General features: G+C 49.0%; 1 protein-coding gene across 3 annotated transcripts in view; it reads left to right on the top strand.

Moving 5' to 3' along the window:
• The window catches only part of LMTK3 (lemur tyrosine kinase 3), a 32,226-nt gene extending 6,657 nt beyond the window's left edge, over window positions 1-25,569 (top strand). Inside the window, exons 4-15 of one of the 3 annotated variants that reach the window (XM_048517372.1) lie at window positions 1,294-1,370; window positions 2,512-2,630; window positions 3,755-3,839; window positions 11,824-11,972; window positions 12,672-12,756; window positions 13,589-13,710; window positions 14,639-14,788; window positions 15,711-18,139; window positions 19,103-19,473; window positions 19,977-20,088; window positions 20,700-20,846; window positions 22,022-25,569. In XM_048517372.1, the coding sequence (XP_048373329.1) occupies window positions 1,294-1,370; window positions 2,512-2,630; window positions 3,755-3,839; window positions 11,824-11,972; window positions 12,672-12,756; window positions 13,589-13,710; window positions 14,639-14,788; window positions 15,711-18,139; window positions 19,103-19,473; window positions 19,977-20,088; window positions 20,700-20,846; window positions 22,022-22,038 (3,863 nt within the window). In that variant the 3' untranslated portion in view covers window positions 22,039-25,569. Of the gene's footprint in view, window positions 1-1,293; window positions 1,371-2,511; window positions 2,631-3,754; window positions 3,840-11,823; window positions 11,973-12,671; window positions 12,757-13,588; window positions 13,711-14,638; window positions 14,789-15,710; window positions 18,140-18,645; window positions 19,474-19,976; window positions 20,089-20,585; window positions 20,847-22,021 lie in introns of those variants that run through there. The other 2 variants (XM_048517371.1, XM_048517374.1) reach the window with 2 other exon arrangements.
• Window positions 25,570-26,548: the final 979 nt, after the last annotated feature.

Raw genomic sequence — 26,548 nt, 5'->3', positions numbered from 1 at the left:
TCCATCCATCCATTCATGCATCCAAATGTCATCCATCCATCCATCCATCCATCCATCCATCCATCCATCCATCCATCCATCCATCCATCTTCCATCCATCCATCCATCTTCCATCCATCCATCCATCCATCCATTCCTCCCTCCATCCATCCCTCCATCCATCCATCCATCCATCCATCCATCCATCCATCCATCCATCCATCCATCCATCCATGTATGTATGTATGTATGTATGTATGTATGTATGTATGTATGTATGTATGTATGTATGTATGTATGTATGTATGTATTATATTTTAAGCCGCCCATCCCCAAAGGGCTCTGGGCGGCGTGTAGCAGGGCTGCAACAACAATACATAATAACATTAAACACAGCAGGCTAAAAACAACATTTTACACATAAAAACGAAGGTAATTTAAAACAATTTACAAATCTATAACCATAGATCACAGCAGCAGCAATAATATATGGCGCCCGATCCCAAGGCCGGGAGGGGACAGTACTGACTAGATAGTATATCAGGCGTGCCAATGATGGCACGCAACACAAGGGCATCCTAGAGGGGGAATCCGTGGCTGGCCTCACCAAAGGCCCGGTGGAACAGAACTGTTTTACAGGCCCTGCGGAATTCACCAAGAATTCACCTAGCACATAGGTGAATTTTACAGGCCCTGCGGAATTCACCTAGCACATAGCTAGGGGGTAAAGAATAGCCGGGGAAAGCAATGGCAAACTACCCCACAAAAACGGCTTGCCTATGAAATCACTGCTTGCAGTGGTACCCCAGGGTCGGACACGACTGAAGGGGAAACTGTACCTTTTTTTACTGATGTGAAAGCTCTGACTGTAAACAGTGTGAGAAGGTAGGTAGCTTTAGAACTGCCTTCAAAATGGCTCTGCATGTCCTCTCCTCCCTTCAGCTCTTTGACAGACTTTTTTTACTTGCTTCGTTTTCTTTCTATGGCTGAGCAGGGAAAGTGGGGTTGTGGTGGGGCAGATATCTGTGGACGTTGGTCTTCCCCTCTCTTTGCTTCAGCTTCAGCGTGGCAAAGGGACGGGAAGAGATCAGGGTGAGCATCCATTTGCTGCTTCTTCCACAGCAAGGACATCTTTTCATGCCTTTGTGTGGAAACAGCCTTGGTTCTCAAGGTCTACGTAAATCTCCTCATAAATGTCACCACCCTATTTTCTCCACCAGCTTTCGGGCTCGGGGCTGGCCTGAAGTAGCCCTTCGGACTCTGCTGGGTGTCCTCAGCGCTCCTTTAACTGGAAAACTTTTGTCATCCTTTCAGATCTGGTGAAACACCTGGGGCTCAGCAGACAACACCTCAGTTACCTGCAGGAGATTGGAAATGGCTGGTTTGGAAAGGTGGGGAGAACTTCTTCAGATCTTCCTGGGTGAAGGGCTGAAGGAGGGGCATCCAGAATTTTTTTTCTGCTGGCCAGACCTGGATTTATCCCAGAACTGGCTGACTCTGAGCATGGTAAGGAACTATGGAAAGCTAAGTGAACGGGTTCACAGTCTACAAAAAACCAAAACACTGTGAGTTTTGACTGTAATCAACTGTGACAATATTACATTGACAAAATCACTGTACATTTGCAAGAACCTGAACAAACACCACTTTTGAACCTGGTAATTGCTAAAGAGATATACCTTGCATTTCAGAACCGCCAGGTAGCATCCTTGATTCCATGTGAAATTTATAGTTCATAGATATTTCAACATGCTATAAACTACACATTTCCTGTTGAAGAAGAAGAAGAAGAAGAAGAAGAAGAAGAAGAAGAAGAAGAAGAAGAGTTTGGATTTATATCCCCCCTTTCTCTCCTGCAGGAGACTCAAAGGGGCTTACAATCTCCTTGCCCTTCCCCCCTCACAACAAACACCCTGTGAGGTAGGTGGGGCTGAGAGAGCTCAGAAGAACTGTGACTAGCCCAAGGTCACCCAGCTGGCGTGTGTGGGAGTGCGCAGGCTAATCTGAATTCCCCAGATAAGCCTCCACAGCTCAGGCGGCAGAGCTGGGAATCAAACCCGGTTCCTCCAGATTAGATACACGAGCTCTTAACCTCCCACACCACTTCTGCTCCTGAACCAAGGCTTCTACCTGGCTGTTCTGGAGTGCAAAGTTGATAATGGAGCAGTAATCTGGAAAAGATGGAGAAGACCTCTGGGAAAGTTCTGTCTGACATGAGTCTCGATCTGGACAATCCAGACTTGATTGTTGACTTTGGACTTTGGACTCTGATCCTGGATTTTAACTCTGTTGACAACTGTAATTCATCAGCGTAGCTCAGAAGACTTTGGCTGTGACTTCTGATTGTGTGTATTTATGGACATACATCTCTTTAACTACTACCATGTTCAAGGGTGGTGACTGTTCAGTCCTTTATAAATGTACAGTGATTTTGTCAAAGTAATATTTTAATAATTGATTATAGCTGAAATCCAGCGTGTTGGATTTTTTTGTTGAACATGGAAAGCCCAATGATCTCTTTCTGTTTCACAGGTTATTCTGGGTGAAATATTCTCAGATTTCACCCCTGCGCAGGTGGTAGTAAAAGAATTACGGGTGAACGCAGGACCGTTGGAGCAGAGGAAATTCTTATCAGAGGCCCAGCCATATCGGTAAGGAGAGGGAGAAAATGAAATAAAAAGTAGCGTGGGATGCCCATATGAATATTTGCCCATACCTCACACATAAAGCGAGGTATGGCGAAGGAGAGATCTCTGAGGCCCCTTCCGCACATGCAGAATAATGCACTTTTAATCCACTTTGAAGCTGGATTTTACTGTGCGGAATAGCAAAATCCACTTCCAAACAATTGTGAAAGTGGACTGAATGTGCATTATTCTGCATGTGCAGAACGGGCCTGAATTATGGATTGTTTTCCTTACACCTTCCCCTTCTGTATCATAAGCTTCAAATGCACCTGATTTTTTCACTGCAACAAATTTAAGAAGGGTAGCTATTTTAGTTTGCGGCAGCAAAGATAAAACGGAGCTTAGTGGCACCTTAAAAACTAACGCGAGGCCACTTTGTTATATATAAGAAGTGTTGGACCACTGATGAAGCCCTTCTGACCTCTGAGGAGGTTTGCCTTTATGCCTATAACTGTTTATGTCGAAAATAACTTCTAGTCTTTAAGTTACCACAAGACTACTTTTTTTAAAAAATCCTGGTTTAATGCATATTTTGTTATTGTTGAGTACTAAGATTCTGCCTGTTTTGCTGGCAGAAAAGAAGTCGTTTTATTTGCTTGATAGTTAGGTTTTCCTAGGATTTGGGTTCTGTATAAGGAAGAAATTAAGTTGGGGCGTTTTCCCACTTACCTTCTGCCCCGCGCTACTGTAGCCAAGTAGCGCGGGGTCCCCTGGCACTCCCCACTACAGGGGTGGTGACAACGCAGCCGCCCCGACGCTGCCGCTGTCGCGCCCCCTCAGCGTGCGTCATTCCTGGCACTCTTCAAAACGGTGCCTTTTGATGACGTCGTGGGGAAGCCCGGGCACGCGACACACGCTGAGAGTAGCGTGCGGCATAGGGGGCTATGAGTAAGTGGGGAAACGCCCTCGGGTGTAGTTTTTGTGATCATACAAAAACACAAGCCCTAAAAGTCACCCGGGGCCTGTCAGGAAGGAGGGAGGTGTCTGAGAATGACACAAACCAACTCGAAATGAAGATGTCACAAGCATTTTCCCCCCTTTCCCCCTCTTTCTGTCCCTATTGCCGTCTGTCCCTTGCTACCAAGAAGCCTCCAACATCCAAACATTCTGCAATGCCTCGGTCTGTGTACGGAGACTATCCCCTTCTTGCTTATCATGGAATTCTGTCAGTTGGTGAGTAAACGAAAACCCCTCAGATGAATCTGAGCTGGCAAAACCAGTTGCACTCCAGTTCCCTGATTTCAGATTTGTTTGGGGCAAATGATATCATCTTGTGCCTCTCTCCCTAACTCAGATATCGATTTTGCATGGGGATATTTGGAAAAAAACTTATGGCTCAGCTCTATAAGAGGTTGGCTATCGATAACGGGATTGCCAAATGGCATTGTTTTTCTTTTAACATAAGATGACCAGATGGCCACCTTCGTGAACCGGGACACACACACTTGCGCAGCCGCAGGAACGCACTGCCTTCTGGGGCGCTGCCGTTTCCCACCCTGTCACAGGGCGGGAAATGGCAGTGCCCCAGAAGGCCATGCCCCTGCGGCCGCGTGCGCATGCGGCCGCAGGAGCGCACAGCCTTCTAGGGCGCTGCCATTTCCCGCCCTGTGACAGGGTGGGAAACGGCAGCGCCCCAAAAGGCAGTGTGCTCCTGCGGCCACGCGGGAGGCTGCCGCACTGCCTTGTGCCCCAGAAGGCAGTGCGGCAGCCTTCCAAAACCCAGGACATTGGGGAAAACCCGCGGGACGTGGGACAAGTTCTTTCAAGGCGTGAATGTCCCGCCAAAAGCGGGACGGCTGGTCAGCTTATTTTAACAGCGTGTGGAGGGCATTTGGAGTAGTGCCGGCACTGGAATGGGAGAATCTTCCCTTCATGCCGTTTTCTGGATGGAAATCTCTGCCCCATGGTGATTCATTCTGTTGAGGAAGCCCCTAGGATCAGGAGAGGTTTCTGTTCAGTTATCACTCTCTGTGTGTGTCAGTGTATGTGTGTGTGTAAGGGGTGGATTGAGGGGGAACTGTGCCCGGGGGACAGGCGCCCCCCCTGCGGCCCTGCCATGGTGCCGCCGGCCCTTACCCTGCCCCGGAATGCCCCCAGAACGCCTCGGAATGCCCCTTCCAAGCCCCCTTCATGGCCCGGCCACGCCCCCACCGTGGTGCTGCCCGAGGCATCACACTCCCCGTCCCGTGGGCTCTACGCCACTGGTGTGTTTGAAAGACTAAAAATTAATTTCCCAGCCTAGTGCCACAACCCATATCCAAACTGGCCTTCAATGTTATGTCACTGCTTTTAAAGAACATTATAACTTAGCTTCTTTATCCATTTGAATCCAAATTTATAATGAGGCAATTATTTCCCACTACCTCTCTGACACACCTGCTACCGAATTTCTGTGAGGAAACCCTGCATCTCAGAATCTAGATTTCCCGTCTTGTTGCAGAAATTCCTCTGAATCCCAAATATTGATTTGGAATTTCTTGGTGGGAAACCCTCACTTCAAAGTCTCCAGGTTCTGAATACATGTATGAAAAGACCTTGCCAGACAATTGTATGTTGAATTTGGAGACCGAGGATATTGATTGCAAAATATGCTGAGACCTGAGGCAAGAATTTGAATTTTCGATGAGTTTTCTGTTTTGTGGTGAGAGAGAAATTGGTTATGAAATAAAGAAAGGCTGGAGTGTACATCAGTCATATTTGGTTGATATTTTTGAATTATAGCCTGGCTAGCTTTTGAAACATGTTTCTGTTTCTGTCTATTTGAGTGTTACATTTGAATATTCATTATTGTTGTGGTTATCAGATTGAGCAATGAATTGTTTCTTCATTCATTCACGTTGTCACCCTTTCTGGCTCTCTATCATCCAGTCCTTCTTGTGAAATATTCTGAGCTGTTTCGTTCCTGAGGAGAAACAGAGCTGTGGCAATTTGGCTTGTGATTTGCTAAATACTAGAGTGTTCCGGAAAGCGAGTAATCTCTCTCTGGAAAAGGCTGCTGAGAGCTGCTCTTGGCTCTCAGGTAAAAATCCCCTCTGGCCGTCTCATTCACGCCACTGAGCCAAGCTAGGTGGGATGGCATCCACAGGCCCGACCTAAGGGTGCTGCTGCCATTTTAAAGTGGACCAGGCCTGGTTCTCTGTGGTCTGAGGTGTTTGGGGTTGCCAGCTCTAGGTTGGGAAATTCCTGAGACTTTTGGGGTAGAACCAGAGGTGGGATCCAGCAGGTTCTCACAGGTTCCCGAGAGTAGGTTACTAATTATTTGTGTGTGCCGAGAGGGGGTTACTAATGGGTGATTTTGCCACGTGATTTTGGCCTTAGTTACGCCACTCCTCCGCTCCTCAGCAGTAGCACGCAGAACTTGAAGCAGTCTAGCAGGAGGTGCACCGGCGTGTGTGGCAGCCTGCGCCTGCGTGCATTCGTTTCCTGCCCAAGGACCGGCGCAGCGGCTGCGTCCTTGCCACAGCCCCACCCAGCAATGCCCTTCCCCCAGGATGCCTGGCCATGCCCCCGTCGTGCCCCGCCCAGCCCCATTGGCGCTTCACTACTGTTTGAATCCCACCACCATGGGAACCTGTTACTAAAATTTTTGGATCCCACCACTGGATAGAACCTGGAAAGAGGCTGGAGCTCAGGGAGGTATCATGCTTTAGAGTCTACCCTCCAAAGCTGCCATTTCCTCCAGGGGAATTGATCTCTGCTGTTAAGAGATGTAATTCCAAGAGACTTCCAGGTCCCACCTGGAGGTTGGCAACTGTAAAGACACTCCTATAATTTCCCTCCACCCAAATATTTTTTCAAGTGCTGATAAGGCTGCACACAACCACGTCAGTTCAGGGGCGTACCTAGGCAAACTGTAGCCCGGGGACAAAACTTGAAGCTTCATACCATGACCCATGACCAAACAATGATTCTTTTGCACCAGGTCATTTCTAATCACCATCACATTATAGAACATGCCTCAATGCAGCAATAGTCCATACCCACTCCAGCAGAAATCAACCTTTAGCCAATTTTTTTTCAAAATGCTTCTAAAATGTTTTATCACTGCTGTGAAAATCAAGCACGGTGTTCTCTATCCAGCACCCCCAATTGGACCCCAGCATTAAAACACAGCACAGTGCTGGGAGGGAGGGAGAGAGGGAGAGGACAGGGACAAATTTCAAGTCATGTTTTCCACAGTAGTTGCACAATACATTGAATTTTAATACTGACAAAGGCACTAACTGGACATGAACTCAGTCTTCGAAAATAACTTAACTTAGGAAACATAGTCTTAGAATAACCCTGAATAACTTTCATCTGAAATATGTTTAAAGCCTATAAGGTAAGCCAGCTTGCTGAAGTTTGGATGTCTGGGGCACTCCATTCTGTGGGCAGCAGCTTCATCACCTTCAACTGGGTGCCCCATAGCATTTGCCCCTCCAAAGCAAACTTCAGCAAAGTTGGACTGGTTCCTGTCAGGACACTCAGCAGCAGTCTCTTGAGGTGTTCTGGTGCCCCTACCCAGAGCAAGACCCCAGCAGAGCACCATTGAAATCTCTACCAAAGGGACAGCTTGGCATAACAGAAAGCAAGCCTCACCCAATCCCACACCTCTCACTGCTTCCAAGTTAGAGAATAGCAGCATTTTTTTCCCTCCAGAAGAACAGAGGCACACACACCCCTTCCCCTACTGCCTTCCACACACCTCCCTTTAAAATGAAGCCACTCTACCAACACCTAAATGAACTATGGACATCATAAGTACATTTGGTGTTTCTCCTGAATCTCCTACCAAATCCACACAGCACTACACTCCACAGCAGAACACAAGTCCCCCCCCCCCCAAAACTGAAGTGGGGAGACCCACAGGTTTGCCCCGGGGACGGCAAGAACTACAGGAAAACAACCCACTTCTAAAGAAAAGGTTGTTTTCTTTTTTTTAAAGCTAAGACAACAAACTTAAAAAAGTAGAACCAAAGCAAGTTAGCAAGTAACAGCCTAGCCACAAAGCAGGGGTGGGGACAAACTGGGAGAAATTTCAAACCTAAACTAACAGTAGAACAAGGTAAAATCATGAAATCATTAATACTGGGCTTAGGAGGTAATACACTTCTCTCTCTGAAGATGCCAGCCACAGATGCTGGTGGAAACTAGGAACAAGATCTACCAGACCACAGCCACACAGCCTGGAAACCCCACAACAACCAGTTGAATCCAGCCAGGAAGCCTTGACAATACAAAAGAAATTTGTTTTGTAAAATAAGATGTCACTGGTAAATTTTCCTTGCAATAAGAAAAGTTCTAGTTAAGTGTGAACACATCAGTTAAGAAATTAGTTTTAAGTCTACTTATACCTTAGCTAAGATTTTACATCCCTCTTTAATAATGGAATTTAGTTTTAAGAATAATTGAATAATATAAAGAGATCCCACCCCACCCTCATTGGCCTCGGGCTGCAAAAGGCAGGAATGCCTGTTTTCAGCCTCATGCTTAAAAGGAACAAACCTCTGAAAGATGCAATTTACCAAATCTCCCTGAATAAGAATGACTTTTCCTTTCTTACATTGCAGGAGACTGAAGCACTTGAATAAATCAACCTGAATCTTTCCAAAGAACTACATTTCATGTTTAGTTACTACATTATGTTTAGTTACACAAACTAGTGTTATCTAAACAGCAGTCCCTCATGAGCATACATCTTATTTCAACAGTGATTAAATCCAGCAAGGTCTTGAGCACTTATCTAGACTTTTGTCTGACAGCCTTTAGTCTCAAATACAAGGATCTCAGGCAAGTTTTATGCTGGACTTCAGCGATCTATTCAAGGAACATGAACTATTTGGCAGATCCCCTGACACACATACCCAAAATCAAATCCTGTACTCTGCCATCCTATAATTCATACACCTGTTTCCAGTGGTGGTAGTGAAAGTGCCACTCAAGTCATGGCCAATTTATATGGTGACACTGTTGGGTTTTAAGAAGAAGATATGTTCAAAGGTGGTTTGCCATTGCCTGCCTCTGCCCAATGACCCCTGGATTTCTTTAACAGAGTTCCATCCAAGTACCAATGAGAGCTAACCCTGCTTAGCTCTGAGATCTAACTAGAGAGGACCAGGTCTGAGCAATCTTGTTTCCAGACACAGTCATTCATGCAGATTAGAATCCACACTGACATGCCCAGAAAGTGGGGCTCTTAACCATGGCATTGGCTAATTGTAAGTGACGAATAGGCAAACTAATACAGAGGGGAACAATCTTGGAGTATCAAGCAGGTGTACAGACAAAATGATGGTGTCTGCAGAACAGAGTAAGGGGTTTTTAAAGAGCAAGGGGGAACGAAGATATATGTGGTGTTGAAAGCAGTAACATATCTACCACAAGCCCTGGCCGCGAGGGGGATATTTAGTCATTGTTGAAAAACACAGGACTGGGAGGTGGAAAAGTAGCTACTGAATAATGTGCACTCGAGGAGGAGTTGAGGGGATTGTGCCAGACTATTCAGGCGCGGGGAGAGGAGAGGCCAGGGGATTCCTGGGCCTCGTGGGTTGGTAAGCGGTGGGGGTGTCAGGACTGCTTGAGACGCGGGCAGGCTGCAGGGGGGTAAGAAGGGAAGTGCTTTTACCTCCAGTTGGCTGCATGGTTACACTTCTGAATCTGAGGCCGGGGTGGGGGGGAAGTCCAGCAGAGGCTGAGGGGCTGGGGAGTTCCTCTTCCCGGGTGATGGTGGGTGCTACTCAGGAGAGGGCAGCAAGCTGCACGCGAAGTTCTTTCCGAGAAAACCTGGAGAAGCAACAAGCCAAGATTGGGAGGGACAGTTTAGCTTCCTGGCTCTAAAACGAGTGGGGATTTTCCTCCCTCTTTGCAAAGGCGTGAGCTTCGCAAACAGAAGCCTGGGGTTGGAGGAGCAAAGCTGTGAGGGGGAACGATGGGCCTGGAACACCGGCTTGCTCCCTCCAACTCCCAGGCTTTGTTTGCAGCTCGGCTTTGCAGAAGAGGGAGGAAAAATCCCCTCGCTTTTAGGAGCCAGTTAAAGGAATAAACCTGGCTCTTTCCTGTGCACTTTCCAGCTAAACTCGCGCTTCTGCTTACCTCGACCTGGGAGGTGCTGGGGAAATCTCTACTCCGTGGTTGCCTCCAAGCTGCCTGGGCAGCACCTCCCAGGTCCGGAGGCGGGGCAAGAAAACGCAGTTTAGCTGAGTGCACAGGGAAAAACGATGGGAAACCTTGAGAAGCAAATCGCGTTTCAAGATTGGGAGAGATTTGGTGGCTCTAAAACGAGGGGATTTTTTCCTCCCTCTTGCAAAGGCATGAGCTGCAAACTCTGCTCTTTGCTTTGGCACACAATAGCAGTTGAGGGGCAGAGCCTCGGGCGCCTGTGGGCCACTTGCTGCCTGTTTCCGCGTGCACACCTGGTGAGGCTGCCTCTCCTGCACGCTCTTCTGCTGCCTCTCTCTCCATGAGTGCTCATGGTAGGCCAGCAGCGGGAGGCTACCCATAGAAAGGAACCGGGTGAAACCACCTGTTGGGGAGGGGGGGAACGTATGGGCTGGGGAGGAAAACAAAACTTCCCACCGGGTAACGCGGTGGGTGTGGGGGTAGTGGATAGACTGGCAACAAACCTCTCTGTCCCTCTGACGAGGCTACCATGGCTGCCAAGCAGGGACACGAGCTGTTAGGTGGTCGGCAGCGCAGGCAGAACTCAGGAGTCAAAAAGACAGGGCCCGCCTTTCCCCTGTGCCCGTGCTACTGCTGCTTGCTTCTCCCCGGGCGCCCTTCCTTCTGAGCAGGGGAGGAGGTTTTGTTTGCTGACCACACCCCTGAGAGGCAAGGCACGCTGGTTCCAAGAGGGCGGAGCTCACCACAAGCAATAGACTGAGAGGTGGAACTGGCTCCAGTGGGGCCACCTCGGCCCAGAGTGGGCGGAAGGCAGCCTGAGCTGCCTGATAGTAATGGCTGCTGTGTAAAGCAGGCTGCCGGTGCAATGATGATGGTGAAGTCTGTGGGGGGAGGAAATTTTGCCTGGCTTCCCCCATCGCGGACCAAAAATTGTTGGCGCCTGGGACAAAGGGGACCCCTTGTCCCCTAGGTCGGTACGCCAGTGCGTCAGTTTCATCTCTTGAAAAGGCACAGGGTGGGGAGAAGAGAAGGAGAAGAGTTTGCATTTATACCCCACCTTTCTCTCCTGTAAGGAGACTCAAGGTGGCTTACAAGCTCCTTTCCCTTCTTCTCCCCACAACAGAAGGTGGGGCCGAGAGAGTTCAGAGAAAACTGTGACTAGTCCAAGGGTCACCCAGCAGGAATGCAGGAGAGTGGAAACACATCTGATTCACCATATAAGCCTCTGCCACTCAGGTGGAGTTGGGAATCAAACCAAGTTGTCCAGATTAGAAACAACCTGTCCCTGCTCAAAGGAGAGCTATAATGCTCGCCAGGCTTAATGTTATGCCTTCTGCCTTGTTACATGGCAGATTTAATAAGCAAGAAAAGTCTAAAAGATTGTGCCCATGTAACGATGGCTCAGTTGAATCTCTGGATTCAAGGAAATCAGATCCAAGTATGTGAATCTTACTCCTTTACATTTACCCGATCTCCCCGATTAAATTAGATTACACTACTTGTTGGACAATCCTGATCCTTCTCTCTGTATGATAGTGGCAGACTTTATCCTGGAAATTACTAAACGCCAGTAGATTTCCTTCGACCTAACATTTATTTCCTGTATTGTATATGCTTTTTAATCCGTTTTTTATTATTGCTGTACTGTTGTCTATGCCAATAAAGGCTTGCTAATTAAAGAATCAACCTGCTCTTAACCACTACACTGTCCTGGCTCTAGAGTTCCTCAGCGCATTGTACTATGGGCCCAATCAGGATCTGACCTTTGAATTATTTTCTAGGATATGCCAATTGTCATTGTTCAGTAAAAAAAAAAAAGTCTCTTTTGCTGCCCTGTTAGACAATCAGTGCCCACAAGTAGAGGGAGTAATATATTTGCCCTAACTCGACTGTACAGCGGGCAGTGGTACAAGACATGCATTACTTGTTTATCACTGTTGTTGTGCTGTGTAGAAACTATAACGTGATAAGTTTTTTGGATGGACTTCCTGGACCTACTGGTGGCTTTGCATTAGTTTTCCTGACTTCACCTAATTCCCTTCCCCCATCCCTCCAGGGAGATCTCAAACGCTACCTTCGAGCGCAGCGCAAAGCGGATGGGATGACCCCTGACCTGCTCACCCGTGATATCAGCACACTACAGCGCATGGCCTATGAGATTACGCTGGGAGTGCTGCACCTGCATAAAAACAACTACATCCACAGGTAGGGGCGGAGTCTGGAACACGAGGCTCCTGGGTACTGTAGGAAGGAAATGCGGACGAGTCTGAAAACTCAGGAGGGTATAGGACAGTGGTGGCGTATCCCGTTCTTGATGTTATGGATTATCATTCCCCTGCCAGCATGGCCAATTGGTCATGCTGGCAGGGGCTGATGGGAATTGTAGTCCATAACATCTGGAGTGCCAAAGGTTCGCCACCACGGGTATAGGATCTGCACACTTGAAACTGCCTTGTCCTGAATTAGACCACTGCTCCATCGAGATGAAAGTTATTTGCTCAGACTGGTAGTATCTCACCAGGGCCTCCAACAGAAGTCTTCCACAACACCTAGGCCCCTTCCGCACATGCAGAATAATGCGCTTTCAATCTACTTTCTCAATTGCTTGCAAGTGGATTTTGCTATTCTGCACAGCTCCAAAGTGGATCGAAAGTGCATAATTCTTCATGTGCGGAAGGGGCCTCTGTCAGACATCCCTCTTCAACTCTGTTATCCCTTCAGCCTCAATGCTATGGCCGATTTAGCCTGATTTTCCTGTCTATTTCTCTATTCTTCCTTGTTCATTGAAGTATTTTTTTAATAAGGGAAGTTTGTACAAGAGAATGCCCGTCCTCCATTCCCCCTCCTGCCCAAGTTAAGTATTTCCCAGTGTAACTGACTGGGGGAATTTTTATCCCTATGCAGCGATCTGGCACTTCGAAACTGCTTGCTGACCTCAGACCTTACAGTGCGGGTTGGTGACTACGGCCTCTCACACAACAACTACAAGGTGAGGGGCGGGCCACTTTATCCTCAAGGCAGTTCGAGGTGGTTTTCTTACGTTTTACGACTGCTGTGACCAAGTGGTCTACACTTGGGTTGTTTATTCTTCTTTCAGGACGAAAGATTTCAAAGCATCTAGAATTGTTTAGCAAGGTTGAAATGGTCGGACAAGCTAGAGCAGTAGTTGCCAACCCGGGGTATGCGTGCCAGAGAATTTGGGGATACGCAAAAAATATATTATGTGATGGGTTTGCTAATATGGGGGTACAATTTTAGGGAAATGCTCTTTATGGTGCCACTAGATAGTTAGCTGTGTTGATGCCAGTGCTGATTCTGGCTGTCTCAGCCTTAATGGTTGCAGCAAGAACAAGAAGAAGAGGAGGAGGAGGAGCAGGAGTAGTAGTAGTAGTAGTAGTAGTAGTAGTAGTAGTAGTAGTAGTAGTAGTAGTAGTTTGGATTTATATCCCCCCTTTCTCTCCTGTAAGGAGACTCATAGGGGCTTACAATCTCCTTTCCCTTCCCCCCCCCACAACCCTGTGAGGTGGATGGGGCTGAGAGAGCTCTGAAGAACTGTGACTAGCCCAAGGTCATCCATCTGGCATGTGTTGGAGTGCACAAGCTAATCTGGTTCACCAGATAAGCCCCCACAGCTCAAGTGGCAGAGCGGGGAATCAAACCCGGTTGTCCAGATTAGAGTGCATCTACTCTTAACCACTACGCCAAGGAAAAGAAGTCTCTCTGTCCTCTGGACCAGCATGGGATCAGAGTAGATAATATGTACCACGTTGCTCCTCGAGAGGTCATCTGATCCACTGTTGACTCTTATTTTGGTTTTGTAGGAAGACTATTACATCACGCCCGACCGGCTCTGGATCCCTCTGCGCTGGGTCGCCCCGGAGCTGCTGGATGAGCTGCATGACAACCTCATTGTGGTGGATCAAACCAAGGAGAGCAATGTCTGGTAGGAACCTGTGGATGGCGGGATGGTAGGAACCTGTGGATGTTTGGAATTCTCACAACCCTAGGCAGCTGGACCAAAGGCAGGGGCATACCACCCAGGAGGACCTATGGGGTCAGATGTCCCTGGGCTGCAGCCATTTAGTCAAACCCCTCCTCCTCCCCCCCCTTGTCCCTGCACTGACTTCAAGACCTGGTGCAAAAAAACCGTTGTTTGGTCGTGGGGGGGGAGGGTGGCCCCCATATGGGGTGGGTGGGGCGGGGGGTGGAAAACTCAGATTTTGCAGCAGGCTACATTTCCCCTAGATATGCCTCTAGCCAAAGGTGAAGCTGAGGTGGCTTTAAGATCCTCAACTTGTTGTTTGAATTTGGTTACCAACATTAATATTGACATCTGACTAACTAAACAACATTTCATTTTTTAATAGTGTCTCGTATACTATAACGTACAATTGTTCCTCCTACATTGAGGGGTTAGGGGCCCAGCATCCCCCACAATCTGGAAAATTGTGTAAAACTTGAGACGCAAAGATTTTTGCAAAATCGCTGCAAGATGTCATGTGAGAGATTGCCGTAAACGTGCTTTGAATCGCAGTTCTTTTACCACACATTTAATTTGAAGGAAAAAAATTGTGTGGCTGTTCATTTGTTTTATTAAACGGTTGTGTCATTAAAATTCCCATTTACAGTGCTTTCTTATGCCGACCTGCAATATGCTGAAACCGCAATTGGGAACGTTTCGATGTGTAAGGGACTACTGTCATGCAACATAGTAAATAATATGTGTGTTGTGTAAAGTGCTGTTGGAGTTGCAGCCAACTTAACGGCAACCCAGGAGGGTTTTCAAGGCAAGAGATGGACAGAGGTGGTTTGTGATTGCCTTCCTCTGCATAGCAACCCTTAATTCTTTCTCTCCTTTGTTTTATTGGCAGGTCGATGGGGGTGACCATCTGGGAGCTTTTTGAGTTTGGTTCCCAGCCTTACAGGCACCTCTCTGATGAGGAGGTGTTGACTTTTGTCATCAAAGAGCAGCAGATGAAGCTAGCCAAGCCACGCCTTAAGCTTCCCTACTCGGACTACTGGTGAGTCTTGCAAATCACCATCACCTCTTGCTGGGGTCTGTTGGTGCGAAGAAGGCGAAACCCACGAGCTGAGACATCTTCCTCCTGGATCTCCTCTATTGGGGACGTCTGTGACGGTCTCCTGAGTAGCCTGATCCTCTTTTCTCTCCAGGATATGCATTAAGGTTGTCCCGGTTTCTCCTAACGTTATTCCATTCTTCCCTCTCTCTGTTCCTCCTGCTGTTCCTCTGACCAATCACCCGTTTCTCTGCCTCTGCTGTCATTCTGACAGATCTTGGCAATGTGCCTTTTGACCTTCTCCTGCCCCGTTCTTCTGAGCCAGCGGTCTGTGAATTTTCTCGCTGGGTGTTGTGTTTTCCAAACTGTCCCTTTCTTTTGGCTATCGGTGCCCTTTCTGAACTTGCAAATATTCTTCTAAGGCCGGGGTGGCGAACCTGTGGCACTCCAGATGTTATGGACGACGATTCCCATCAGCCCCTGCCACCATGGCCAATTTGTGCCTTTTTGCTCCTTCCACCGCTCCAGCGATTCTTCCTTTATTCTGGGTTTTCATCTCTGCTTGTCCTTTCAATTGTGTGGCTTCCCACTGACTTTCCAGCTGTTCAGTTTAACATCCCCCACACATAGTTCCTGCCCTTGCCCTTTTTGTTAATGTCTTCAAGCTCGTTTTATTTTCCACCTGTTTACTGTCTCCGCTGGTCCTTTTAGGGATCGCAGGCGTTGCCTCTGCTGCTTCTTCCCTTCTGACTGCCATTCTGAAATTCCTGTCTGTTCGTTTTCAAGGTCCCAGTGTTCTCCCTCCCTTCCCCCTACTGTTCTTTCAGGCTGTTTCTCCCACCCCAGCTGTTTTTTTTTCTCCTGTTTCTGCCTGTTTTTTTTCCGACTGTTCCTCTATCCTTCCTCCATCCCTGCCCTGCTGTAGGTATGAGGTGATGCAATCTTGCTGGCTCCCAGCTTCCCATCGCCCGACTATGGAAGAGCTGCACCTGCAGGTGAGCTACCTGTTGAACGAGCGCTCCAACGCTCAGGCAGAGGAGAGCTTTGAGTGGCGTTGGAGTGCCCTGAAACCCAAGCGCTCCTCCTCGCCGCCGCCTGCCTCCTCTTCCTCTGCACGCCATCGGCGTCCGTCAGAAGAGATCTCAGCCTACCCACTACTAGACGGGTTCAACGGCGCTGACATGGATGACATCCTAACAGTGACGGAAAGCAGCGGGGGCCTGAACTTTGAATACATGTGGGAGAAGGCCCGCCTGGGAAGATGGAAAGGGCCTGCCTCGGCACCGCCGGAGTACCCCTCCAGCAATGGTGGGTTAGCGGTACCAGGGAGCAATCCGTTCTATGAACAAACATCACAGCGCGGGCACAGCCTAGAGACTCCCAGTGTGGTGCCCGTGATCAGCGCCCGCAGCCCCTCAGTCAGCAGTGAATATTACATTCGCCTGGAAGACCATGGTGGTGGTGAGGGACCCGTCTGCACCCCCAGCCCCGGCTCCCCTCCCCAGTCCCTCTTTCCTTCAGACTGGGACTGCCACGGCGCCCCCTATCGGCCACAGGAGCAGTCCAATACGAACCCCTTCTTGGCTGGCAGTGGTGCCGACAGCAACCCGTTCCGGGTGGATGGTGAGATCCAAGAGACGTCACTAACAGAGACGCCGACTGCTGGAGGTGACACGTTCCTAGCGGAGTCCCTCCTCACTGTGTATCGAGAACTGGAGGACCAACAGCGTAGCTGGGATGCTGAAATGATGGAAGATCGAGGGGCAGGGGAGACACTGGCTGGGGATCCATCAGAGTTCCAGGGATCACCCTCGTGGGAGCAGGAACCTTCGCTGATGGAGGACCAAAGCTCCGGCAGCAGCACTGACGATGGCGGGAGCAGCGTTGGGGGTGGGCGCCGTAACCTCTTGCCATGTCCGCTGTGCAGCCGGGTGTGTTGCACATGTGCCGTTCCTCGGGGAGATGTGGTGAGTGGTTGGAGCAACCATGGCCCGCCCCTACAGCTCCCTCATCGTGACAGCTATGGCAATGAGGATGACTCCTCACTGAAAGTGGAGCGAGGCTCGCTCTCGGACTGTCCCATGCTGCCCCCTAGAGATGGCGATGGTGATGGCGGAGAACGCAGTGAATTCTATGACCCGCTTATGGGTGCTGCTGTGAAGACATATGAACTCCAGGACTACCCAAAACAGAGAGGCGGAGGAAGTGCCCGTCCACCAGGATCGCCCTTCCCGGCTATGTCCTCTGGATGTTGCAATGTGATTGTTCCCATCGAAATACCACCATTGTCTACTCTGGCAGAGACCAATGACGAGGAAACTATTGCTATTCTCCCAGAAGCCATTGATGGATTCTCTGTTGGTCCTCCAACCCTTAGCCTCTCTCCAGCAGCACCAGAGCGGCAAAGGGGAACCCTAGACTCAGTGGATTCCTTGGATATTCCTTCAAACACCAGCTCCTCAGATGTCTGCAGTCCAGCATCTCATTACTCCTCTCCAGGGCAAAAATTTGGTGATAGCGGTTATGAAACAGAAAGCACCTTCTCCCCAGAGTTCATATTCAAAGAGGAGCCGCCCCCACCAACTCCTGGAGAGGAGGAAGAAATAGACCTGGAAGGTTCAGACAAGCTTCCAGCAACTCCAATCTCCCAATCCACCAGTGACCTTACCCTGTCTGTGAGTGAGGAAGGTGTGGAGCTCGAGGAAGAGGTAGGGAGGCGCTTAGGACTAGCAACACCTCACCGAGACTCGGCCTACTTCTCTGATGGTGAGGCAGAGCCCAGTGTGGCGCCAGCTGCTGGACACAAGGAGGATGACCCCACCGAGAAGACCATTGTGGATGGAGGGTTTGTGGTACAGGTGTGCAAGGAACAACTGTTGGTCACGTTGCAAGAGAATGTCACTCGCAACCTGCTCTCCGGTCAGGGAATACCAACCTCAGCATCTTCTCCCATGGCCCCATTGAAAGATCAGGCCATTATCAAGCTGTGGTCAATGGAGCCAGAGGAGGGGCAGGAGACAGACGTGGAGGAGGAAGTCAAGGAAAGCCCCAACGAAGACTCCATGGAGTTTCAACACCTGGAGAGCGTGGAGAATAATGTGAAGGAGGAAGAAGAGCGGCAGGAGCATCAGCAATCAGCGGGAAGCCAAGAACCTGAAGAGGTGCAACCAGATTGGGAGGAAGAGCAAGAGAAAGAAGGGGAGGAGCTAGTCCAGATGGGTCCCCCCAGTGTGACTGTGTCTGATATGGAAGACGTTCAGGATGCACAAGAAGACCATTACAGGGTGGCTGAACCCCCCAGAAAGGAGCAGGAAGCTGTTGTCCCAGTAACCCAAGCTGGAGAAGATATCAAAGGTAGGAATCTTATCTAAGATGGAGTTATGGGCGGGGTGGTGGTGGTAAACAGCCAAGTGGAAAGGAACCATCCTGTTGCTTAATCCAGAACTAGTGATTGAAAGCGTTGGGAAAGGGGAGGGAAAGGACAGAGGAAGAAGGCAAATAGGGGTTGCTTTGCCTCCATCTCTGTATATGGTGAATTAAAAGGACAGAGATGTCTCCATAGTAGAAACAAAACAAAACATTCTGCCATGGCCACTACCACAGTCCCTCCCTACAAGACCAGCCCACAATCCTATGGTGCAACTACTTTTGAAATTCTGCATACAGTTCTGGTTGTCCGATTTCCCAAGTGCAGAAAAGAGCCATTGAGGGGATTGAAGGGGTTGGGGCATCTTCCATGCCGGGGAAAATTAAGTGTTTGGGGCTTTGGTGTTTGGTGGGGGCTCAGAGAGCAGCATATGTTACAGATTTATAAAATCATGAATGGCACAGAGATGTTTTTCTTGCTCTCATAATTCTAGGACTCAAGGTGACCTGATGAAATTGCTTGGCAACGAATTCAGGGCAGATCTTGTTACACAACGGATAATCGATTTCTGGAATTGGTTGCTGTTGGTTTAGGTAGCATTAACAAGGAATTATACAGATTCACGGATTGATGGGGAAAGGAAGTTGACTTCATATTTCTGGCCACAGTGAAGAGGAGATTCTGGATTAGATCTACCCTTGGTCTAGTTCTCTAGAGCCCTCGTTATATCTTTCTGCCCTAAAGCTAATCAGGTTTTGGGGTATAGGTAGGAGAGGTACTATGCAGGAAAATTAGGGGCAAGTTTTTAGTGAAATAACTCTCCTTCTGTCTCTTTCACTCCAACCCTTTCCTCTTTCCCTTGCTTCCATGACATTCATCTTTCTCACACACCTGAACCTCTTTTCATCCCTCCCCACTGCCGCCCTTTGGCTTTGGACCACTGCCTCCAGCCAAGCTGTCTAGGTTGTCTCTCTCTCTTCCCCCTCTGGCCTTGCAGACATTCCCTCCGCCTGGTGGGGGCCGGAAAGGGCCATTTTGGGAAGGGGCTGCTTTGGGGGAGGGACCAACTTTGGGAGGGAGAGAGGCTGCTGTAGCAGCCGAAGAGGAGGAGGAAGAAGACGCTGACGAGGAAGAGGAAGGAGGATTGGCAGGGGGCGTAGGGAGGACCGTCCCGATTGTGGTGAGCGAAAGTGACGACGCCCGTAATCTGCGCGGCCTCCTCAAGTCACCCCGCTCGGCTGAGGAGGCGGCTGCCGAGCTTGACCGCAAGCGGAAAATGGTCTCCTTCTTTGATGATGTCACTGTCTACCTCTTTGATCAGGTAAGTTCTGAGGGTATGGCCACTGAGGGTAGAGGGTATGGCCACTGAGGGTTTCCACTGGGGGAGGGAGGATTCTCTGAGGGCCTTTTTTAAAGCCAGCTGCCTGCTCTGTCCTCATTGCAGTTACCTTAGCTCTAGTTCCACATATCTTGGGCTGTCCTCTTTACCTCAGACATTCAGACTTCAACTTCCTTGCTTGCCCACATAACACACGGATGCTACTAGACTTGGTTGACTCCCACCCATATCCAGACCTCCCGTTTCCTCATGGAAACTGTTTGCCAGGATTCTGAGGGTGACAGTTTTCTCCTGAGAAGCTAGAACATTTTGTGATTATCCCACGGTAACAAGCTGCTGAAACTTCTACTGGGAGGTCTTCTCCACAGTTGACAAGCAATAGCTGGACTTCACAAATCAACAGCAACGCTGGGTTAAACTGTTGGGGAGGAACCCAAAGTGAAGGGGCGGGGCTTTACCATTATTCCATCATTTCCTGTATGTAGGAGACACCCACCAATGAGTTGAGTTCACAGGGAGCTCCAGATGGTGAATCCCCTTCTCCTGGCGCAATCACCGAACCTGGACTTGATAGCTTCCCAACAGCGGATGGCTTCAGTGAGTATTGGAACCGGAAGGAAAGAATAAATGGGGCTCATCCAACTCTTCTGAGAAGTCTTGAATTGACCAATGGGGAAGCTCAACTAAGTAGCTTAAGAATTAATAACTTAACCAGAAAGGATGTAGCGAGGACAGTTGGTCAGTGGCCCTTTGTGGTGGCAGCTAAATGGAGCATATCTCACAAGGCCGGTTGCTAGTTGGCGGCACAAGAGGCAGAGCAGGGCTGTTTTCTTCATGCCATTTGTGTCCTTTGCTGAGTTAACCACTGTGGGAAAATGGATGCTGGGTTGGGGGAATCTTTGGTCTGATCCCGGAAAGCTCTCTGAAGGTTGCCAGGGTGAGGTTTGCAGACCTGAGGAGAATATTTAGGGAGGCTCAGAATCCTTTCCCTGAAGGAGAAGACGAGCTGAGCTGTGCCTCAGGTCAAGGCCTGACTGAAGCCTCAGATATTCCGCCATCTTGTTTACTTTTCCTGTTCTTCCTTCACCACTCAGGTGGCAGTTTTGAGTGGGATGATGATTTCCCCTTGATGGCCCAGAACCCGTCCTACGTCTCCATGGTGTCTGACCCCAATTCTGCCAAGACCCACACTCTCTTGTCCTCACCAGTGCCCATGGCCCCCACATTGTTGCCAACAGCCAAGAGGGCCGACCCCAGCATCGTCGATGCCCTGAGATTTTCTCGCTTCACCGTCTCTCCTGCCCTGGAGCCACATCTGTCTCCGGCCTGTGACACTGAATTGGGAACCACGGCTGGTAAGCAGATGTGAATCTCTGGCCAATTAAAGGACAGACTTCTCTGAGATTTCAAAGCCTGTATTTCTAGGAACTGATTTTAGAGGGAGGCCGTGGGATTTTTTAAAAAATCAATTGAAGGCAGGCAGAGGTGGTTACCCTCCCTAGATGTGGGAACACACGCATGCACCCCCACCCCTGTCTCTAATTATAGGGAGCTTCCCCCACAAGTAAATTTATTTATTTATTTGTTTGTTTGTTTGTTTATTATTTAGATTTTTATACCGCCCCATCCCCAAGGGGCTCAGGGCGGTGTATAACATAAAATACAGCTAAAACACTAGTTAAAACAATTTAAAGCAGCGATAATCATAAGAGGCGTCCGGCAACCCCACTTTTAAAAATCCTCCCTAGGAGGGAGGGACGGCGAGTCCCATTAGTTGGAACAGGGGTGGGGGTGCCATCAGCGGCTGGTCCCTCCAAAGGCCCGGCGGAACAACTCCGTCTTACAGGCCCTGCGGAACTCACCAAGATCCCGCAGGGCCCGGACAGTTGGAGGAAGAGTGTTCCACCAGGCCAGGGCCAGAGCCGTAAAGGCCCTGGCCCGCGTGGAGGCCAGCCGCATCATTGAGGGGCCGGGGACCACCAACAGATTGGCCTCCGCCGAACGGAGAGGCCGTATAGGGACATATGGGGTGATGCGGTCTTGAAGATACGAGGGTCCCAGGCCGCGTAAGGCCTTAAAGGTCAACACCAGCACCTTGAAAATGATTCGGAAAATGATTCGAAATTTACAGTGTGGTTCTTACATTTAGTAAGAAGTAAGCCCCACTGAATTAATTGGGACTCAAATTTGAGTAAGTGCGTGTAGAACTGCACTGTTGTTGAGTTTGTGGAAAGTGTTATTTCCCAAGAAGATGGGATGGTGTGTGTGTGTGGGGGGGGGGAGAAGACAATCTTCTGTGCACACAATCTAAAATATAATCTTTTAATCTAAAAGATAATCTTGCATGCACACAGATCTCAAAATCTCTCCCTTTTCACGATGCTGACTCGGTTCTCAATGCTTCATTTTCTTCCCGTTTCTTTCTCCGATTTCTAAATTGCCTTTCCAATCGCAACTGCTGTCAGGCCTCAAGAGAGTCCCCAACCCCCACCCCCCAGTTAAAAGACACTTCCCCTCTTTTCCCTTCCAGACCCCGTTGAGAACTGAGATGGCGTCGGGGTGCGATAGCTCTGCCTGTCATTCCAACATGCGAGGACAACGGCCAGTCATCCAATTGACTTGCCAGGAAACCGCACGCGCATTCCTGTGGCAGATGGACAGACAGAAGCATTTGTGTGCGTGTGGTGTGCGTTTGCGTGCATGGGGTAGGGGCTGTCATCCCGAACTGGAGCCTGAGATACAGAGACCATTTGCCCTCCGCTCTCTCCGGCCCGTCGACGCGTCCCGCTTGGGGGTGGTGAGATGCGGAACTTTTTCTACGAACAATCGTGGGCCACCGAGTGATGGGGGGAGGCATCGCTTCAGTTTTAGAGGCTCTTGCCTGGCACTGGCTATTGAATGTATAACCCCCTGTCCCTCCTTGCCTCCCTTCCGCTCTCTGAGTTGTCCCTTATAAGGACCCTCTGTGCCAAAATTGAGAGGGTAGGGATGGGGGCGGGGAACCAAAACGCCCAGGAACCGAAACAACCAGCCCCCTCTGCGCCTCCTCGAACCTCATCAGTGCATCCCAGAATGTGAAAGAGAACTGCCGATGTAACCTTGTCTGTGCCAAATGGAACCGAATGGGGCTGGGGACCCTCCCCTTTTTAACCAGCATTGTATTTTTTAAAAAAGACTGCTGATTTAAACTTTGGACCGAACTTCGCTGGCAAGATGGAACAACCTCGTTGGATCCATTCCCCTGGATTTAGTAGGGGATGACTGAACTCGACCCGTCAGGTGATATGATTTGTTTGGGTGGGCATCTTTACTTGACGCCAAGCATCGTTTTTCGGAAATGATATGAATTTGTTGGTATCTGTTGGTAGACAGACAGGAGTGTCATGGGAGAATGCTGAATGGGTCATCTCACTTGTCCGTGGGGGGGGGGCTTACCTGGGGCAGCTGTGGTTCATGGGAAAGCCTTGAATTTTGTCACCCTTTGTTGGTGCGTCCTACTTGGTGATTGACCATTGTTCATACTGAGAGGGGCTCGGGAGGAACGGCTTTTCACGGGGTTGACCTGTCGTAACCTTCCCAATCCCTTCTGGGAGGCTAGCAGAGGCTTCCGGGTCAACCTTGGGTAACAGTTGGGAAAGATGGGCCTTCCCAGAAACTGGATCAGCTGTACTCAAAGCACAGTACAAAAGGAGGCAAGTTGTTTGGGGAATGCTAACAGGGAGATTAGAAACGGTCGGAATCCTGTGCTGGTTGTTGGCTGGAGGGGAGTTAGGGTTGCCAACCTCTGAGTGGGACCTGGCGATCTCTTGAAATGACAACTGATCTCCAGACTACAGAAATCAATAGTTCCCTGGAGACTATGGGTGCTTTGGGGGATAACCTCTAAGGTATCAACCCTGACGAGGTCTCTCTCCTCCCCGAATCCTGGCCTCCCCAGCCCCCACCCACCCCAAATCTCCAGTTATTTCCCAACCCGGAGTTGGCAACTCTAGCAGGAGTTCTAAGATGATGGGTCTGGGTCATTCCTGGTTTCAGGGGGTGTGGAGCGCTGTGGCCAGATTTGGAGAGGAAGAAAAAGACCATTGGGGTATGGATATAATGTGGGTTCATCTTGGGGAGGAGGGGCTGATATGTGAATGATCTTGCCTGACAGCAAGCAGGGGAATAGGCCCGTTGGTCACCACCTGATCCCTCCTCACATCAGTTATCTGCGGAAAATATTGAACAGTCTACAAAGAGCATGTTTTTCACAAATTCCAGAGGGGCGTCCAAGTAAGCTGGTTGCGTTAAAAAAGGAAAAAGAGAACCTTGTGGTGCCTCAAAGGCGGACGCTGGCGTAAACTTTTGCGAACTAGAGCTGACGGCATCAGATACACGAAATGTTATCCTCAGTTTCCGGATGCATCCCGTTGATTTAGAGGGACAAGATTGGCAACAGTCGCCAAAAAGCCGGCAAAATGCAAGGCGTGCAGTTTTGCACGGAAACCTGAGAATTTGTACATCTAAAGAAGAGGACTCCAGTCTACAGATTTAATGCCACAATAAATCCGTTTGTCCTGAAGGTTCCACAAGGTTTCTACTTGCCTTTGCTACATTACTGACTTGTACTGAATCGACAATGCAAGAGGTCGGCTTTAAATAAGAAGGTTGAACTTAGTGTGACAAGAGGTTGTCCATCCAGGTAGGCGGTTTAGGGTCTCTGCCCCACTCCGTTGCCTCTGATCAACAAAAGACCATTTGAACCTGCCAGCGTATAGGTCAGAGAGAAAAAGGTACTCATCTGGCAGCTTCTACTAGTATCCCAATACAAATAGGAATGTAAATATTACCATGCTAGCTCATGCCAGTGGCTAATGATAGTGACCATTCAGATGTCCCCAGCAAGGCACGATGGGAATATCACCTTGTTTATCCCTAGATTGTGGCGGAGAGGAAAGGAAACGAGAAAGTGCAATCCCATTAACGTCTATACCCGATGCTATACAGTGGCGTACCTAAGCAAACTGGCGCCCTGGGCAAAACCTGAGTTTGATGCCCTCCCCATGGGTGGAGCAGCCTGGCTGCGGCACTCACCCTTCCCAGACGGCCCCAGCAGCCCAAGTTCACCGGAGGAGGCGCTCCCTGTCCTCCTGCTCTGCCTCTGGTGGCTTGTGGGCCACCGTACAGAGCGGGCATGGCTTGGGCAGAGTGAGCAGGGCTTATAAATCAGGCGCCCCCATGTAATGGAAAATTTCTGCGCCTTGGGCAACTGCCCACTTTGCCCAATGGGCGGTACGCCACTGATGCTATACAACTGTTTGTCCTTTGAGAGACCTGAGCCATGGTGACCCAGTGGCCTTCTGGCCATCTTCAGTAGTAGAGCTCACGTACAGCGGAGAACAGGCCCGCAGTTGGAGTAAGAATAAAGGCACGTGGGGAGTCTGGGTGTCAGAATCCCTGACACAAGGTTTCTTGATGCCTGACTTTAGCTACTTCTGGCTCAAAGGCATTTTGGCTAGTTGTCATTGCAACGTTTCATTTCCCTGGGTCCTGTAGATTGCTTACAAGGCATTAAGCCGCGCCACTCCGTCCCGGGTGGAAGTAATTGTAAAGAAAGGCAAAGCTTTGGCAATACTCACCCAAGACTTCGAGAAGTTGCCCGGCGAAGGGACTTCTCATTGTGAAGTCACAAACAAAGCTGGGCTAGTCTTCTGTTTCCTTTTCCAAGCTGCACTTTTAGACGCCTCCAGTGGGCTGCCTGCTTCATGCCGTGAGGAACCTTGACTGACTAGTGTGATGCCTGTCACCTGAGGCATTTCCCTCTCTCCCAGAGAATGTGACCTCTGATCCATTAAGACCGAGTTAGGGCAGCCCTTATGGATTGTATTTAAGGTTTTTGCAGATGGAGGTGGAACTGTCATCAACCCTTGTTCAATGATAATGGTTTACACGCTAGTTTCAAATCTCCTTTTTGGACAACAGCGAGGGACACAAGAGACTATGAGTGTTGTGTTATAACCCCTCTACATAAATGCCACGTAAAGAGAGGGGAAATTGTGCCAAACTTTTGATCTGCCAAAAGGAAAGAGTGGGTTTTTTTTTTAAAAAAAAACTCCCAAATTTTCAATATAGATTTCTTTGGATGGAGCTGAAAGGGGTCAGAAGGTGGATGGGTGGAAGGAAAAGGGAATAAGAATATTTTAAAATGTGGAAGCGGGGAGAGAAAATGAACGAGAAAGGCTGTATTATTGGAGACGGTGGGTGTTGGTAACTCAGAGGGAATGGATGGTCAAGAGATGTTCCTGGAAGGAGGGGGAATGCGTCAGTGGAGGGGGTTGTGGGAGTGAATGCTGGGATGGGGAGAGTGCTTACGTATCAGAACATCTCCAGATTCTACAATGAATAAATTGTGCATATTTGCATACATTGAATTAATTTGCCTAATTTTCCAATTGTGAAGGACGGGTTTTGCCTCTGACGGGTGTGAAAGGAAAAGAAAGAAGAAGAAGAGTTTGGATTTATATCCCCCCTTTCTCTCCTGTAAGGAGGCTCAAAGGGGCTTACAATCTCCTTTCCTTCCCCTCCCCAAAACAAACACTCTGTCAGGTGGGTGGAGCCGAGAGAGCTCCGAAGAACTGTGACTAGCCTATATGCCCCATCTCGCTCACCTTGGTGAAATTTGGTATAGTATAATCTAAGAAAATCCAGACAGGTTTATATTAAACTTTATTAATATTAGCACTGGGAAGTATCAACAGATGGATATATACATAGCTAATGAGACTCCCCCATACCTCCATAGATACCTGTGTCCCTATGCATTGATGCTTTGTGTCTTAAGCATAAACCCACTAATGTGTGTGTGTGTGTCTGCACCCAGGTGTGTATACGGTCTGTTTGTCCCATGAATCTCATAACTCTATCAAAACATCAGGGTATGATCAGTAGCACATACTCCTCGGAATATGCACATGAACGCCGGTAGCTGCTGGATAAATACAGAAAACTATTTATTAAGTGATAATTAACTAAGCACCCTGTTAGTAAACTGGTTGGATTGCTCTCCAGGGCTTCACCA

This window comes from Sphaerodactylus townsendi, linkage group LG15 (genome assembly GCF_021028975.2).
Source record: "Sphaerodactylus townsendi isolate TG3544 linkage group LG15, MPM_Stown_v2.3, whole genome shotgun sequence".
In the NCBI taxonomy this organism is placed as follows: Eukaryota; Metazoa; Chordata; class Lepidosauria; order Squamata; family Sphaerodactylidae; genus Sphaerodactylus; species Sphaerodactylus townsendi.
This window is presented reverse-complemented; position numbering and strand designations above follow the sequence as displayed.